Source organism: Odocoileus virginianus, chromosome 31 (assembly GCF_023699985.2).
Source record: "Odocoileus virginianus isolate 20LAN1187 ecotype Illinois chromosome 31, Ovbor_1.2, whole genome shotgun sequence".
Taxonomy (NCBI): Eukaryota; Metazoa; Chordata; class Mammalia; order Artiodactyla; family Cervidae; genus Odocoileus; species Odocoileus virginianus.
Window position 1 is genome coordinate 35,032,275 of NC_069704.1, and position 16,536 is coordinate 35,048,810.

At 41.1% G+C, this 16,536-nt stretch overlaps 1 protein-coding gene across 2 annotated transcripts in view; it reads left to right on the top strand.

Annotated features, from left to right (window-relative positions):
* The window catches only part of KIF24 (kinesin family member 24), a 63,757-nt gene that overhangs the window by 36,341 nt on the left and 10,880 nt on the right, over positions 1-16,536 (top strand). For both annotated transcript variants that reach the window (XM_070459603.1, XM_070459602.1), the window contains exons 7-10: positions 2,718-2,805; positions 9,303-9,424; positions 10,196-10,301; positions 14,925-14,996. In XM_070459603.1, the coding sequence (XP_070315704.1) occupies positions 2,718-2,805; positions 9,303-9,424; positions 10,196-10,301; positions 14,925-14,996 (388 nt within the window). The remainder of the gene's footprint in view (positions 1-2,717; positions 2,806-9,302; positions 9,425-10,195; positions 10,302-14,924; positions 14,997-16,536) is intronic.

Consider the following 16,536-nt stretch of genomic DNA (forward strand, 5'->3'; position numbering starts at 1 on the left):
AACAGATTATCAGCCCAGGTTGCATGCATGAGACAAGTGCTCGGGCCTGGTGCACTGGGAAGACCCAGAGGGATTGGGTAGAGAGGGAGGTGGGAGGGGGGATCGGGATGGGGAACACATGTAAATCCATGGCTGATTCATGTCAATGTATGGCAAAAACCACTACAATATTGTAAAGTAATTAGCCTCCAACTAATAAAAATAAATGGAAAAAAAAAACAAATGAAAGACACTAGCCCCCTGCAAAGGTATCCAAGCCCCATGGAGTTGTCTAAAAGGTCGTGCAAGTTTCATGTGCTCCAGGCCAACACTGGAATGGGGAATAGGCATGGAGGAGCAGCTCCAGTTCATGGAGAGCATGATAGGTAGGCCCCCATCACAGAGGGGCACTAGAGTAGTATAACTGGAGAGGTCACAGAAGTGGGCTTAGGCAGGCCACCATTCTGTGGACTATTTCAACCAAAGAAAGGACCGTCAGTATGCCACAGTTCAGAGAACGTACTGGAGTTGGGGGTTCAGTCATGACACAACTGCCAAATAAGGAAGGGGTTACTTTCAGGAAGAGATGCTTTTCTTTTCTGTTCTCTGTGTTGGTTTTGAAGCTTCAAGTTAGCTTCACCACAGCTTCTCTTTCTAGCTTAATACCCTTATTTGGAGCCTTTTCCAGTCAACAAGGCCACTTCCTTTAAAGAACAGTTGGTATAAGAATAAAAGCCGCGTTGTGCAGTGCTGTGTGTGTGTGTGGTTTGTTTCTTTGTGAGTACAGTTCTTTAATGAGTTACATCAATATATTGCCCTGTATTTCTGCCTTTGATGATAGCCACAGGAGTGGGGATATGCTGACTTCTGGGTAAAAGCTTCTCTGGGGCTCTCTAGAGAAAACTCACACTTACTCTGAAAATGTCTTGAGCTGGGAGATATTAGGGTTTTTTGTTTTCTTTTTTTAATGTCTTTGGTTAATTGGCTCATATCTCTTTTTTTCCTGCTTTCTGAGACTTCTGAAATGTCCTGCTTCAGTGAAAGCACCCTTTCTTATTTGTTTCGAGCTGTTACAACTTATCCTGTTGTTTTTAAATAAAATATATTTTCTGTAAAAAGGGCTTTGACAAAGGTAGATAGAAGTATATGTGCTCAGTCTACCTCTTAAACTAAAAGCCAAAGTTTATAGATCTTAAAATTAACTCTTTAAAGTAGAAGATAAGTTGTCTTTATACCTTTGCATAAAGTTGTACAAGTATACTTCTTGCTTATATGATTTGAAAATACAGCAGTACACTTTAGGCTATTCATTAGGAACTTTCTGGGGTGAGCTCAGGGAATAGGGTCTGGGAAATATATTCAGGAGTGATGTGAGGGTGCTGAAAACTTGATTCTTCTTTTATTCCCAAAGCCCAACTGTTCCAGTAAAGTTGTCTTCTGAGAGGTCATGAGCATTGATGAGGCTGTTTCCCTATCCTTCTGTAAAAATTTGGAAACTTGGGGTGAGGGATAGACAGAGAAAAACATTTTTTGAGAAAATCTTTTTGTTTGGCTATGAAGTGAAATTCCAGTATTCATTTTAATCACTGTCTTCAGTTCAGTTCAGTCGCTCAGTCGTGTCTCACTTTGCGACCCCATGAATCGCAACACGCCAGGCCTCCCTGTCCATCACCAACTCCCGGAGTTTACTCAGACTCATGTCCATCAAGTCGGTGATGCCATCCATCCATCTCATCTTCTGTCGTCCCCTTCTCCTCCTGCCCCCAATCCCTCCCAGCATCAGGGTCTCTTCCAGTGAGTCAACTCTTCGCATGAGGTGGCCAAAGTATTGGAGTTTCAGCTTCAGCATCAGTCCTTCCAATGAACACCCAGGACTTATCTCCTTTAGGATGGACTGGTTGGATCTCCTTGCAGTCCAAGGGACTCTCAAGAGTCTTCTCCAGCACCACGGTTCAAAAGCACTATCTTGCTGAGGGAGAAAATAATCTTAGTGTCTTTGATAGATTCAGTACCTGCCCCTTGGCAGATCTGGTTTGATGGTGGTAGATGTAACCATTCATTAAACTACGCTCAGGCCGGAGGCTTTCATTGCAGTACCAACTCTTCCTTGCTTCCTTCAAAAATATATCAGGACTCCTTATGTTGCAAGTAGTAAAATAAAACCCTACTGTTACTGGCTTAAGCATTTAGGGAAGTCATTGACTAGAAAGCCTAGAGAAACCTTAGGGTCTTTTGACTCTAAAGGTTCAGAGATGTTATAAAGACTCAGTTTCTTTGCATTTCTGTTCTACCTCCCATGGTATTAGTTTCATTCCAAAACGGTCTTTTTTGTGAATGCAAAATGGCTACCACTGCTCCCAAGGCCACATGCTTTTCACTTCTAGAGGGAAAAAGGAGTACCTAACAATCAGAGACTAGAACTTTATTTTGACTGGATTAGCAGAGATCCTGTATCAACTCCTGAGTCAGTCACTGTATCCAGGAATCCACTGATTGGATCTGGGTTAACCACTCATTCTGTTCCTTGTAGCCAAAATTGTTGATTTATTTATGTACAGCCATCAAAGACCACCCCTGAAGCCTAGCATTGGAGTCAGGAGGTGTGGGGTTGGGCAGGGAGAAGGCATATCAATCCCAGTCAATAGCAAAACTGCTACATGATGGGAGAGTGGTGGAATGGGTTATGAGGAGTCTGTTACTGGAGCTCTGCCAAACCAACCATGTTCTTGTCTCTGCAGGCTCTTCGCCAGAGAAGATAGCAAGCATGTAGTACAAATAGTGGGACTGCGAGAGCTTCAGGTGGATAGCGTGGAGCTCCTCTTAGAGGTAATCTTCCTCCTTTACTGCCCCACTGTAGCAGCCCAAGTACAAGGAAAGACATCATTTTGCTATCTCACAAGTATAATGGACTCAGATTTAGGCAAAGGGCAGACTTCCCTCATAGCTCAGTTGGTAAAGAATCTGCCTGCCATGCAGGAGACTCCAGGTTGATTCCTGGGTCAGGAAGCTCCGCTGGAGAAGGGATAGGCTACCCACTTCAGTGTTCTTGGGCTTCCCTTGTGGTTCAGCTGGTAAAGAATCCGCCTGCAATGTGGGAGACCTGGGTTTGATTCCTGGGTCGGGAAGATCCCCTGGAGAAGGGAAAGGCTACCCACTCCAGTATTCTGGCCTGGAGAATTCCATGGATTGTATAGTCCATGGGGCTCAAAAGAGTTGGACACAACTGAGTGAGTTTCACTTCACTTAGGCAAAGGGCAATGACAAACACGCCATTTCACATTTCTAAAATACAAATCCACTTCTGAGAGGATGGCTCCTTTCTGTACAGGTCTCAGTGCCTTGATAGTGGGAAGTAAGGCATTTGGGAAAGCCTAATGCAGGAGAGGATACTTTGGGGCCAGTTTCAAAGGCTGCTAATGTGCTTTTCTATGGTAATGGGCTCTGGTAAAGGCTGCTAGAGAGAGAGATATTCATATTTTAAATAAAAATTTTAACGAATAATACCTTCACATGGACTCAAAATTAAAAAGTTACAGTGAAAATGTTCCTTTCATTGCCTTTTCTTGAGGCAACTAATTTATTTGTGTGTGTGTGTGTGTGTGTGTGTGTGTGTGTATCTGTCCAAAAGTATTTTAAAATCTGCTTTTTCATGCTTTTAAAATACCCAACCTAGTGACTTTTTTTAGTATTTTCAAAAAGTTGTGCAGTTGTCACCACTATCTAATTCCAGAACGTTTTCATCACACCAAAATGAAATCCTGTACCATTAGCAGTTACTCTATTTCCCCTGCACCTGGTACCTGAAAACCATTAATTTCTACCTGTATGAGTTTACCTATTCTGGCCATATCATATAAATGTAATCACACAATATGTAAGCTTTCTCTGGCTTTTTTCACTTAGTGTAATGTTTTCAAGGTTCATCTATGTTGTTGAATGAAGTACTGATAAATGTACTTCATTCCTTTTTATGGCTAAATAATATTCTATTGAATGGATATATCATATTTCATTCATCTATTAGTTGATGGGCATGTAGTTTCAACCTTTTGGTTATTGTGAGTAATGGAGCTACGATCATTTCATGTACAGGTTTTGTGTGGACATATGTTTTCAGTTTTTTTGAGTATATGTGTAAGAGTGGAACTGTTGAGTCATACTTTTTGAGGAACTGACAAACTGTTTTCCAAAGTGGCTGCACCGCTTTATATTCCTACCAGGAGTGTAGAAAGGGGGGGGGGGTGGGTATTGTTTTAGAAGCTCCCACAGTGATTCTAACATGCAGCTATCATAGTCATTCTAGTATATCCAACAAGCCTGGCTAGAGTCAAAGGAAGGAGACTGGAAGGACAAGTTGGGTACTTGACAATAACCACCTTTAGAACAGCTTCACAGTACATCCCTCCAGGGGCTTGGGTGTGTGAAATGGCAGGGTGGCCCACCATTGACACGAGTCTTTTTCTACAGTTTCTTTTTCTTGGGACAAATAGGTAAATTTTATTTAAAGGCTGGGACCTTGTATTTATGTGATTATCAGACTCCTGAGTCCTGGTATCCAAAATCCAAGAATGACTCCTTTTGTGGCTGTTTTTAACAGTCACCTGAGAGCTGAGACCCTCTTTCCAGTGATCGCAGAGGCAGATGCAGAACAAAAGAGGGTGGGACTTATTGAAGGGCTCCCTTGAGACTGCTGACTATTCTTGACCTGTCCAGAGCTCCCTCCACGGCAGGGTCCTCAGGAGAGTGTTTCTCATACGCCTGTTGCCTGTGGTCTTCATGCCCCCACCTAGTCATTCCTTTATTTGGCTGGAAGTCTCAGGAGAGTTGGTCCTCACGATGCTGTTGTTCTGGAAATTAGACCAATTGAATGAGAAAGGATCAAACACTAAAAAGAAGTCCCTTTTCGTTGGCTATGGGTCAGAACTGTGTTAGTGGGCAGTCCAGTGTCAAATCTCTCTCATCCTGGAAGAGTTTATGGCACTGTTCTGTCCTAAGGTGTATTTTCTAAGACCAGCAGAGAGAGGTTTCTTGTTAGTGAACATATTGCCATTGTTGCCATATACCCTCAGTCTGTAATACTTATGAGGTGGTACAAGAAGGAAGCCAGCTGCGATCAAGGTGGAAAGTTAACATAAATTATGGATATCTGACGTGGCTACCCTCGCAAACATTTATTGACTTGGAGCAGCAGCACTTGCTAACTCAGGTGTCACCCTTTCTCTCGGTGTCACCATCCCCCTCGCTCAGGTGTCACCTCTTGTGTTTGCTCAACTGTCACCCTCGGGCGTCATCTTCATGGATGTCACCATCGCATATCACCCACAGGCTCACACAGGCATGGCCACTTGTTGCCTGCCTGCACAACTAGCAGCTTCATTTTTCACACAGGATTGTCCTTCCTCCAAGAGGTTTCTCCTTCCAGGTATATTTTATTACCTGGTCTTAACAATCCAGGCACCAGGGTTTCCCTGCCTTTATAGAGGACTCGCTGATTCATCCAGATTTGGAATCAAGATTTTGTCAGGCAAATGATGGGCATTTTTTAGGTTTTCAGGTTTTCAAGTCTTTCTTACAGACATTACATGTACCTATAGGTATCCATTCCCAAACTTCTAATAAATCTGCTTCATGTTTTAATGCTGCCTTGGCTGTAATTGGTAGCCGAGGCCCACAGAGCAAGAGCTTCCCTAAGATAAGTCTCAGTCATATGCTGGTGATAGAGACTTAGTCTATACACAGTGCCTCTCCTGCTCAAGTGCTCATAGCCCATCTTTGGTATTTGTGCTGGAAGCTTGGTGATTAAAGCCTGGATGGAGCTGGGTCCTGGCACCATGTGTCCTTGAACACATCTTTTTCCTTTCTGAGCTTGAAACATGTGGATGTTTATGATTGGGTTGGGTGATAGAGAAGGAAATGAGATAATGTACATATAATACTGTGATGCTAGTTGAATTTGTCATGTATGTTATTTTTTTTTAATATATTTATTTATTTGGCTGTATCGGGTGTTAGTTGTGGCATGAGGATCTTTAGTTATAGCACGTGACCTCTTAGTTGTGGCATGTGGGATCTAGTTCCCTCAACAGGAATCAAACCCAGGCCCGTTGAATTGGGAGCGTTAAGTCTTAGCCACTGGACCAGCAGGGAAGTCCCCACATCTATTAATCTTATTAATAAGTCCCCAAATATTTCCAGTGCCATAGAATTCAACAGTTGTCTCTCCTTTCTATTGTAGCGGGTCCCCATTTTACTACTCATATAACATGTTTGTCTAAAGGGTCTAGATCAAGAAACTTGCCCAGTAGAATTTATTATGGAAGGAAGACTTTGAAAAGAAAGAGATAGTGAGAGAAACGGGAGGCCTGTGATTTTTAAGGTGATGCATTAATTTTATTCTGTTTCTTGACTTGCATTTCTCTCAAATAGATTGTCTCTTTTTGTTCTTTATCCTCTTCCTTTCCTTTTCCTTCCTTCCTTCTTTTTTAAAATTTTTAATTGTACTTGGGAGCCATGGAATCTCATGTTGATCCATAAAGCTCTATTTCTCCATGGATCTCTGATTATTTTACATTTTTTTAAAGAAATAGTTTATGTTTTAGAAGTTTACACAAATATGTTAGTTCTTTAGTATATATTTTTAATTAGTATTTATTGAGAACTTATATGTGGTAATTGTAGTACTAACTGCTTTATGTACTATGTATTATCTCTTTTTGATCTCAGAAATAACTTATGAAATTACCATTATATAGGTAAGAAAATGAGGCCCTGAAAAGTTAAGTAGATTTTCAAGAGTTGAGACAACCATATTGTCAGAACTGGCATGTGAACCCAGACAGTTTAACTTCATATTTTGTTTTTAACTGCTACACTTGAGTTGTATGCCACTTAAAAAAGTTTGTCTGATGATCTTTGCAGGCTGCCTCATTTTTACTCCTCAGAGCTCAGCTGCTTTATTCCACAGTTTCTGAAAAACATGGTGATTGCAGACTGCTACTGAGGCTGAGGAAACGACCATACACCAGAAATTCCCTCATGTCTTCCCTAAAAGGCATTTAGTCAGGAAAGGTCGTGCCAACATGTTAGATTTTCTGAGATCCACTCACAGGTACCTAGTACATCATTTTGAATAAGGTGTACTAAAAAGTCAAACATAAAACTCTGTAACAGAACCTCAGAAGACAGTCTTTCTTAACTCCCCTTGTGGGGATGAACCACAAGGCCACCCCTTCGGCTTCCTGTCAGTATACACAGTTCCTGACTAGGTATGACCTTGAGGCCTCTCTGAGCTCTCATTAGATTCCAGCAGAAGTAGCATCATTGCTGCCATCATGTGGCAGAGGGTACCTGGCTTCTATCCCTAGCCTGACCATATGCTGCCTGTATGACCTTGGATAATTCACTTAACTTCTCCTTTATCTATCAAGCATATCACTTACACAAATCACAAATGTAAACATTTAAAAGATCTCTGTTTCTTCATGAAGTTTGTAAAAGGCTCTGTGTGTGTGTGTGTGTGTGTTTATCAAAAGAGCTGTAAGAACCCTGAAACTCTGGGAGGAGGAGGAAATGCACCAGAATCTTTTTAACTCTGAAGTTATGGAAGGTATATAAAGAGAAGTTAAATAAAAATAATACAGATTTTAAGTAATCCATCATCTTTGCATTATGATATTTGAAAGTGTGAAATCAGAATGATAGGAAAGGCCAGGATAAGTAAGTACATTTAAACTAGATGGTTCACGGGAATTCCCTGGCAGTCCAGTGGTGAGAACTTGACACTTTTCACTGCTGTGACTCCAAGTTCAATCCCTGGTCAGGGAACAAAGATTCTGCAAGCTTCATGGCATAGATAGGTAAGTAAACTAGATGGATCAGTCATAGATCTGGTCTTAAGTGACCTAGCCAGCATCCAGCCTTATTTATCAGTATTTTGGGGGATGATATTTTGTTTTTGTTCTTTGGCACTTACCACAACCAGTATAAGGGATACTACTCCAACTCTTCTGATTTCTGATTAGCAGCAACAAGCTGTCCATGCAGTTGATAATCCAGTTTTGTAAATTAACAAGTTCTGCTCTTTACAAAAGGATTTATCAGGTAGTCCCTTTAAACTTTTAGCAAGCTATTTACAAAATGAGTGCATTTAAAATCTGGTTCTAAGATACAATTCTAAATCTCACAGGTAATCTTTAGAGACATAACTATCACTTAGGCCATGAAGAAACTTAATAGTAGTTAATTTTTTTTAAAGTACCTACCCCTGCTAGTTAAGGTATTTTATAAACTGTTGTTGAAGTTTGACTCTGTCAACTTTTGAACTCTTAATTTGAAAATGGTAGCCATGTTCAATATGATAAAAATTAAAATTCTGAGAGATTGAGATAGGACTTCCTTTAGTCTAATTCACACTGCAAATAAATGAATTTATCATAAGTGCCCCCACAATGTAGTGGAAACCACATGGGCTTTGGAATCAGCCACACTAGATGCTAGATGTAGAATTTGGTTCTGCGACAAAACAACTATTTGTGAGCAAGTCAACCTTTGAATTATTCCTCAGTTATAAACTGAGCATAATAATCATACTCACCTCATCTTAGGCTACTGGGAGGATTCTGTCAAATATTTTTAAGGTTCATCACCATATTTGATTCTCAGTAATTAACACTTCCCAAAATCAGGGCAGCATATTCATATATGGCTGTGTTTTCAGTGGCTTGAGGCCATTCCTGAGGCTTCACCTCTTCTCCCCCATTCCTTTGTGGCCAGAGGGATCCACATTAGTCTTTACTCCCATTTGAATGGGCAGTGGTCTCCAGGGTAATCATGGGCTCATAGCAATTGCGATAACTCATCACTTCCATGTTTCCGCATGTCAGGCCTGGTCTCTTTCGTGATTGCATTGTGGTGGAACAGGTGGATGTGATTATTCATTCTGGGATGCACATTTCTGTCCTTTGCTTCAGTTACTACGACAGATGGGTATTATGGGACCTTACTCTGGAGCCAAGTTATGCCCTGCGGAGTTGAGTCAGGATAAATCCATCAAAGATATTAAAAACAGTGTATGAGATCAAGAAGTAAATTAGCTCTTGAGCTGTTGAATGTTCTCCCGCAAGATTAGTTTTCCACATTGTTGTCATTGCTCTTGGGTACTTACTGTTTATGATTTAGTGTTTAGGCAGTTTTCCACATAGAGGGAAAAGACTGCAGTATACTGACAAATCTCTGTCTGGTCTGTGCTGCTCTCAGCCAGCTCTTAGGAGCCAGAGGGCTTTGTTTACTCCTTGCAGAAGTCACCCTCTGGATTTTATTTTCAGGTGATCCTCAAGGGCAGCAAGGAGCGCAGCACCAGGGCCACTGGAGTTAATGCAGACTCCTCCCGCTCTCACGCTATCATCCAAATTCAGATCAAAGATTCAGCCAAGAGGACATTTGGCAGGTGAGCTGGAAATATGCAGGGAACTGCATTGTCTGCCTTTCCTTAATGTGACTTTGAAATATGTGTTGTCAACAACAGGACATCCTGCCCCATAGAGTTCTTTATTTCAGGGATACACCATAGAGTTATTAACTCTGAAATAAATCATTGTACCAAAGTGCCACCAGTTGATTAACCATGAAGTAATGACCTATTGTTGGTCAACTCTAAGTTATTAAAAGGAACATTGATTGCTTCTAGTGTGAAACACAGTATCAGCAGAGGAATAGTAGGAAATGCATCTCAGAGAGCTTACAGGCCAAAAAAAAGGAAAATTAATCCATCCTTCTTGAAAGAAGCCATACGACAGTTGGGTACATTCATCGCCTCTCTGGTGCTATCTTAGCATCACTCTGCCACAGTGATGGATGGGCCTATCTCACGTCTGAGTAATGAGTCTTTCAGGGGGTGGGGGGCTGGAAAGCAGCCCACAAAAGTCTCTATTTAATTATCTAAGTGGTCACCTAAGTGATTTGCATTGTAGTCATTTAGCCTTATGGGAAGAATGTTTAATTAATTTCAATCATACTTTCTCACAAATGGTTAAAGCCAACAGAAGGGTGTAAGTGGATTAAAATCTTGTTTGGAAAGTTTTGGAAAACTGATAGTAATATCTTGAACTTTCCTGAGGATGGGCTTGTGTTGATTTCTTCCTGCCATCCCAAAATGTTGGCTGATATAAAAAGAAACCAAAGCCCCAAAGAAGTCTTGCCTGCTGTGTCTGTTCTCTAGGATCTCTTTCATTGACTTGGCTGGCAGTGAAAGAGCAGCGGATGCCAGAGACTCAGATAGACAGACAAAGATGGAAGGCGCGGAAATAAACCAGAGTCTTCTGGCTGTAAGTTGTTCAAAACCTTTCATCTAAAAGTCTTTCTTGAGAGATTTTTCCCATCTTTACATGCAACCAAAGTGTGTGAGGGTGGGTTGGAATGAGGCAGTGGGATTCCAGGGTTGGAGATGGAGGCTGCCCGGTGAGATTCTCCGCAGTTCTAGACAGCTCTTCCTCTGTCCCTGCCTTCTTTTCCTCTGGTCAGTCCTGCCAATTAGAAACAGAAGTATTTCTGCAGTTGCGTGAATGGTTCACTTAAGTACATTTTCTGTTCTCGTCAGGTTTTAAAATTACCATCAGGAGGTACAGAATGTCTGATTATCTCTTTTTGTGATTTTGAGAATTAAAAAAGAGTCAAGTGTTATCAATCTAATTCCTCCATTATTATGTTTCCTATCAACCTTTATGCCTTGTGGTTTTAGCAGGCTTCAGTGAGCATTACTTTTATCCCATTGCTTTATTAGGAATTCCAAAATGGTGATATTCTAATCCTAATATTCCTCTGTATTTATTAGCTGGAAAGAACTTTCCCCCAACTATCTGATTATCCTGAAGTGTAACTCATACAATGGAGGCAAGATAAATGCTTGGTTCTTTGCCTTCACTCATCAGTTTTCAGAATGAGTTGATGTCCTGGTAACCTGAACGTGACCATGAGTTTGTTGTTCTTTACTTTTTTTGTTTTGTTTTTGTATTATTATAAACTCACTGTCCTCTCTCTCTTTTTTTTTTTTTAATTTATACATTTTTGGCCCTTGTGTTCCTGTGTCTTTTTGTCACAACCCTACTAGTCCTTGGCTTTCTAGTATGACAAAATGTTGTAGGCTTATCTTGTACATTTTTTCCCCAGAACTTAAATCAGCCACTTCTTCAACAAGCCTTGGTTTTAGAGGGAAATGGTATTTAGGGAGCATTTAGGAGTGCTAGTGGTGATTATCACCACTGGGTGAGTTCTTACTTCTAGGTCATTTTGATGGACAGAGAAGGGGAAAGTGTATCATGGATTCATACTAATAAATTAATTAAAAATTAAGACTACAGGGTTTTTGCTTAGCTTTTTTGAATTTATATTTCTCTCCCTTTTCTCTTATGCTAAAATTCTTAGTTCCTAACAACATTAATGTAATTTATTTGCTCTACCTCCATATGTATGTATACCAAAATAATGGTATATTACTTTTAATATGATTACTGAATTCAGATTAAGATTTCTTTGCAGTTGTCCTTTTTACCCTTATGTTGTATCCCTCTTGGGATGTACAGTCATAATATTATATTGCAAAGTCTCTTTAAATAATTCTGTGTGTTTAAGCTCACCAATTTTGTATTCAGTTAAAGAAAAATTATAAAGTAAGCCACATTCAGAGAAGGCTAGTGTTCATCTTGGTCCTCTCAATCCTGTCATCCCCCTCCCTTTAGGTAACCATTTTCTACCAACATGTTTGTTTGTGCTCACCCTGTTCTCAGGAGAAAAAAGAAAAGAAAAGGCTAGCATACTGTTAACACTGTTCTGCAGTTTGCTTTTTTCACTTAACAGTATCCTGGAGCTCATTCACAACTGTGTATAGAGACCCCCATTCCTTTTTAGTACTGCCCTGTTTCCATCCACATTAAGTCTTTTTGATTAAACTGAAATCTCCTACTAGACACATTACTCTCAGGTCTCATGAGGGGTAAGTTGAGAGGCTGAGAGAGGTGAGAGAGTCGGCATCTTTTTATTATTATTTAAAATTTTTGAATAATTTTAGATTTTAAAAAAGCTTCAGAAATAAACATATAGCATTCCTTCACCTAGCCTTCCCAGTGTTAACATTTTATATAATGATAGCAATTTAAATCAGGAAATGAACATTAAAATAGTTCTATTAACTGTCTACAGACCTTGTTTGAATTTCATCAGTAGTCCCACTCATGTCCTTTTTTGGGTCTAGTTACCTATAGTTGTCATGGCTCTGTAGTCTCCTTAGTTTTTGTCAATCTTGACCTTAACACTTTTGAAAAATGCTGGCCAATTATTTTGCAGACTGTGTCTGAATTTGGGTTTGTGTAATGTTTTCTCATTATTAGGTTGAGATAATGAATTTTTAGCAAGAGTAGCACAGAAGTTGTACCCTTCTCAGTGTACTGTAGCCGTCAATATGTCATTACTGGTAATGTTAAACTTGATCACTGAGGTCAGGTGGTTTGTGCTAGGTTTCCCCATTGTGAAGTTATGATTATTCCCTTTGTAACAAGTATCTCATGGACAGATACTTTAAAACTATGCAGTACCTATAATGTCCATTGATGACTCTTACCTGTAACAGTTATTACTGTGGGGTTTACATGATGAGGTTTTTCTGTGTCCATCATTCTATATTAGAGGATCCCCTTGTGGCTCAGTGGTAAGGATCCGCATGCCAATGCAGGAGGTGCAGGTTCGATCCCTGGGTTGGGAAGAGCCCTTGGAAAAGGAACTGGCTACCCACTCCAATGTTCTTACCTGGAGAATCCCATGGACAGATGAGCCTGGCAGGCTACAGTCCATGGGGTTGCAAAAGAGTCAGACACGACTTAGTGACTGAGCACACAGTCTACATTAATTAGTTGGAATTCTACTGCAAGAAAGAACTGTTTTTTTCTCTCTATTTATTTACTTACTTATAACAGTAAATGGGTATTTCTTTCATTTGCTAAATTAGAATCCATTTCTATCATTTCTTATTTTCTTGCTCACATTTTCCCAAATGGCTGTTGGGAGTTCTTTCTGGGGTTCTGTCCATAAGTTCTTTCAGGTTGGTTTTGTATCCTTTTGACATGCTCATCATTTTTTGAGCATCTTCTTGCCTTTTGGCGCTACAAGGTGTCACACCCTCTTCCTTGCCCTTGCCCTGAAATCAGTCGTTTCTCCAAGGAGCTAATACACTTTTGAGTACATACTATATACTAGTGAGTTTAATCTTCACAACAGATTCTCTTATTCCCTCTTTATAGATCAGGATTCTGAAGCTCAAGTTAAGTGAATTTGCCAAGGGTCTACAGCCTCTAGCTAGAAATCTTTGATTCTCATGTTTAAATTTATGGTGTAGGAATTAACTAGGAAACCCATGAGGTACCTGTGGAGAGGGCTTCCCAGGTGGTGCTAGAATCCACCTGCCGATGCAGGAGTTACAGGTTGGATCCCTGGATCGGGAAGATCCCCTGGAGGAGGGCATGGCAACCCACCCCAGTATTCTTGCCTGGAGAATCCCATGGACAGAGGAGCCCGGAGGGCTGTAGTCCATAAGGTCGCAAAGAGTCGGACACGACTAAAGCAGCTTAGCATGGCATGGCACCTGTGGAGTATGCTTGGGGCTTGGCTGTCTTTCTCATGTGGGAGACAGCATGTAAAGGAGCCTGGAAACAAGCCTTAAAGAATAGGATCAAAATCTTGTGCTTTGTGAGGCGTACAAAGATGCCCCTTTTTTCTTTCCTGGGTATTTCCCTTGCTTTTCCCTTAGAGCTTAGTAAAGTCTACTTTCCATTCTAATTCAGCAAGGCTAAAGGGACCCAGGGGCTCATAGAAATTGATGGCCACACTTGGATTTGAGTATGTAAGGGGCAGGTGTGGGCCAGGTTTGGTTACCTGTTATCCCTTCTAGAGAATCTTCCCAGTACTAAAGTTTGGGGATATTGGACTGACTTGTAATAAGAGAGGAAATTCCTTTATACCATCTTATAACCTTGCAGCTTCTTGGATAGAGAAGGGTTAGCTGTGGACATCTATGGCTGCTGCCAAGAACAGTCACTGGAGACTCTCAAGGCTAATTACCTTTTCTTGGTGAACTCCCAGCACTGGCAGTTCCAAGGGATCCCTTCCATTCTCTTCCCTCCCTTTTTTCTCATTTACTGTCGCTTACCCTAGATGCGTGACTCAGAAATAGAAGGTCTGTCCTCCCTGGTCTTGTCCCCTCAACCCCTGCTCTTTCTGATGGGCATGTTGCCCTTGGAGATGTACATATCCAGATTTCTGCTGGCACTAGTGATGTCCAGTGAGCACTTCTTTAAGAGGCTCTGCCCAGGAGCAAGTGACATGCCCTTCTTTGCCTTTGGGCCACCATCCCTACTTTTTTTAATGAGGGTGTAGACCTAGGTCATTTCTCAGTTCCTTCCCAGCTCTGCCTCCAGGATTTCTCCTGTTCCATTCAGACAACTTGTATCTGAATCTGCACTTGAAGCTGTACCTACAGGTGTGCATGTGTGAGCAGGGAGGCGGGGGAGCGGCAGGGATATTTTCTCTGTTTAAGCTCATCTTGTAGTTGGGCAGAGTGTGAGGAGAGAAAGGGAGCGGCAAGCCAGAACTGCCACCACATCAGTTGGACTCTGGGACCGATGGGAGGGTCCCTGGGTTTGTCAGTTCTGCGCTATCAGCTCTAATCCTAGGTTCACAGCCTTTAAGTTGAGAGGGGGCCAGGGGCAGGGTAGGCATAGCTAGCATAGGATGATGTTTTCCAGTCTACCTTGATTGTTCTTGTTGAGCAAGAAACTACCAGGGCATTTTGACTTCCTTTGGAGGAGGGTTGCATGAGTGTGGTTTATTTTTTAAAAAATCTGATCTGTTAGTCTCACATTGCATGTGATATTTGATGTGCTTTTTATTCTACCACTTTGCAGCTGAAGGAATGTATCCGTGCATTGGATCAGGAACACACCCACACTCCTTTCAGGCAAAGCAAATTAACTCAGGTAAAGTTAAATATGAGCTTTGAGTTCTGGTTCACTCGTGTGTTCCTTCTTCCATTCATTTAATCATTCAGGAGAGCATCCATTGCCAGCAAGGCATGATGTGGTGGAGGGCAGGCGGGGAGGGAGGGGGAGGAGGGGAGGAGTCACCTTCCTTCTAGGAGCTCTCAGTCTTGAAGAAGAAAGGGCATCCTCAGGCAGGGATCCCTGCAGGACACAGCAGCCAGGCAGTGGTGGTCACTGTCCAACAACTTTCCATTTACTTCTAACAAAAAGAAACCTTGTTGATTTAGTGGCTGGCGTCTCTGAGCCTTTGAAGGGGATGGTAGTGTAGCTGTCTTGGTTCTCTCTTAGTTGTAGACTTAGATAGACCAATGTTTCAAGACAAAAAATAATGGCACATTTAAAAAGAATGAGATGGATTTTTGACATGTCCTTCCGGGAAAGATGACCAAGATCTATAGTTTAAATATATGAAATAAGAAAAAAAAAACTACACATAAAAATTATACATCTCTGTTAGCTGATTATTTTGAGTAATAGGACCATAGCTTATTTTTTTTTCTTCCATTTTTCTGTCATGAAAAAGTGCTATATTGTTAGGAATCACCAAGAAGAGTGGCTCCTGGAGGGCTCAGCCTAGGTACAAACAGCTGTGAAGACAGTTACAGGGACCCCTGGTTCCCTTCTGCACCAAGGCTGGGCACAGTAGGGGACAGACGAGGCAGGAGGCGGTCTCGGTGAGGCGCTCTGTATGCTGGGAGTTTTCACTCTGTGCAGCTAGACCAATAGCTTCATGGGAGCTGGAGCAGAACCTATGATAACATAGCTCCTAATTTGTTAGGATCAGTCATCTATGGGTTAGATGGTTTCTTCTCAAACATGACTATAGCTGGGAACTCAGGAAACCCTTCTTTTGGGTGGTTAGTCCTGATTCTTACATCGGCTTTGTTATTTTTCAAAACTTGTCCTCCACCCCCAGAAATTGTGTTCCTGTTTAATTAAATCAGTAATTTCACACATAAATCCACTTATAGAATCATACACCTTTTTCACACAAACATAAGTTTTAGATCTTTCCAGGTGCCTAAGTACATATATCCATAATTAGTTTTTATGGTTGTATGCAGTTTATAATTTTTTAATGTTACTTGTTTATAGACTTAGAGATTTTCCAAATTTTACTATTATAATATTGTAATCAATATCCTGTGTATACTTTTTTTTAAAATCAGTTGAGCAATTGTCTCTTTAGGATAAAGTCTTTGAAGTGTGATTGCCAAACCAAAAGTAGGAACACTTTTTTACCAGGTTTTTACCATATTACCAAACTGCCCTCCCAAAAGCATGTACCAGCTCACACTGCATAGTACGTGGGCAGCATAGCAGTGTGCAGGAGCACCCTTTCCCGAGACCCTCACCAGAGCAGGTTCGTGTGAGTCTTTCTTAATCTTACAGGCCCCCAAATTTTAATTTTTTAATTTATTTATTACTTGACTGCACTGGATCTTAGTTGAGGTAACGAACTCTGAGTTGCAGCATG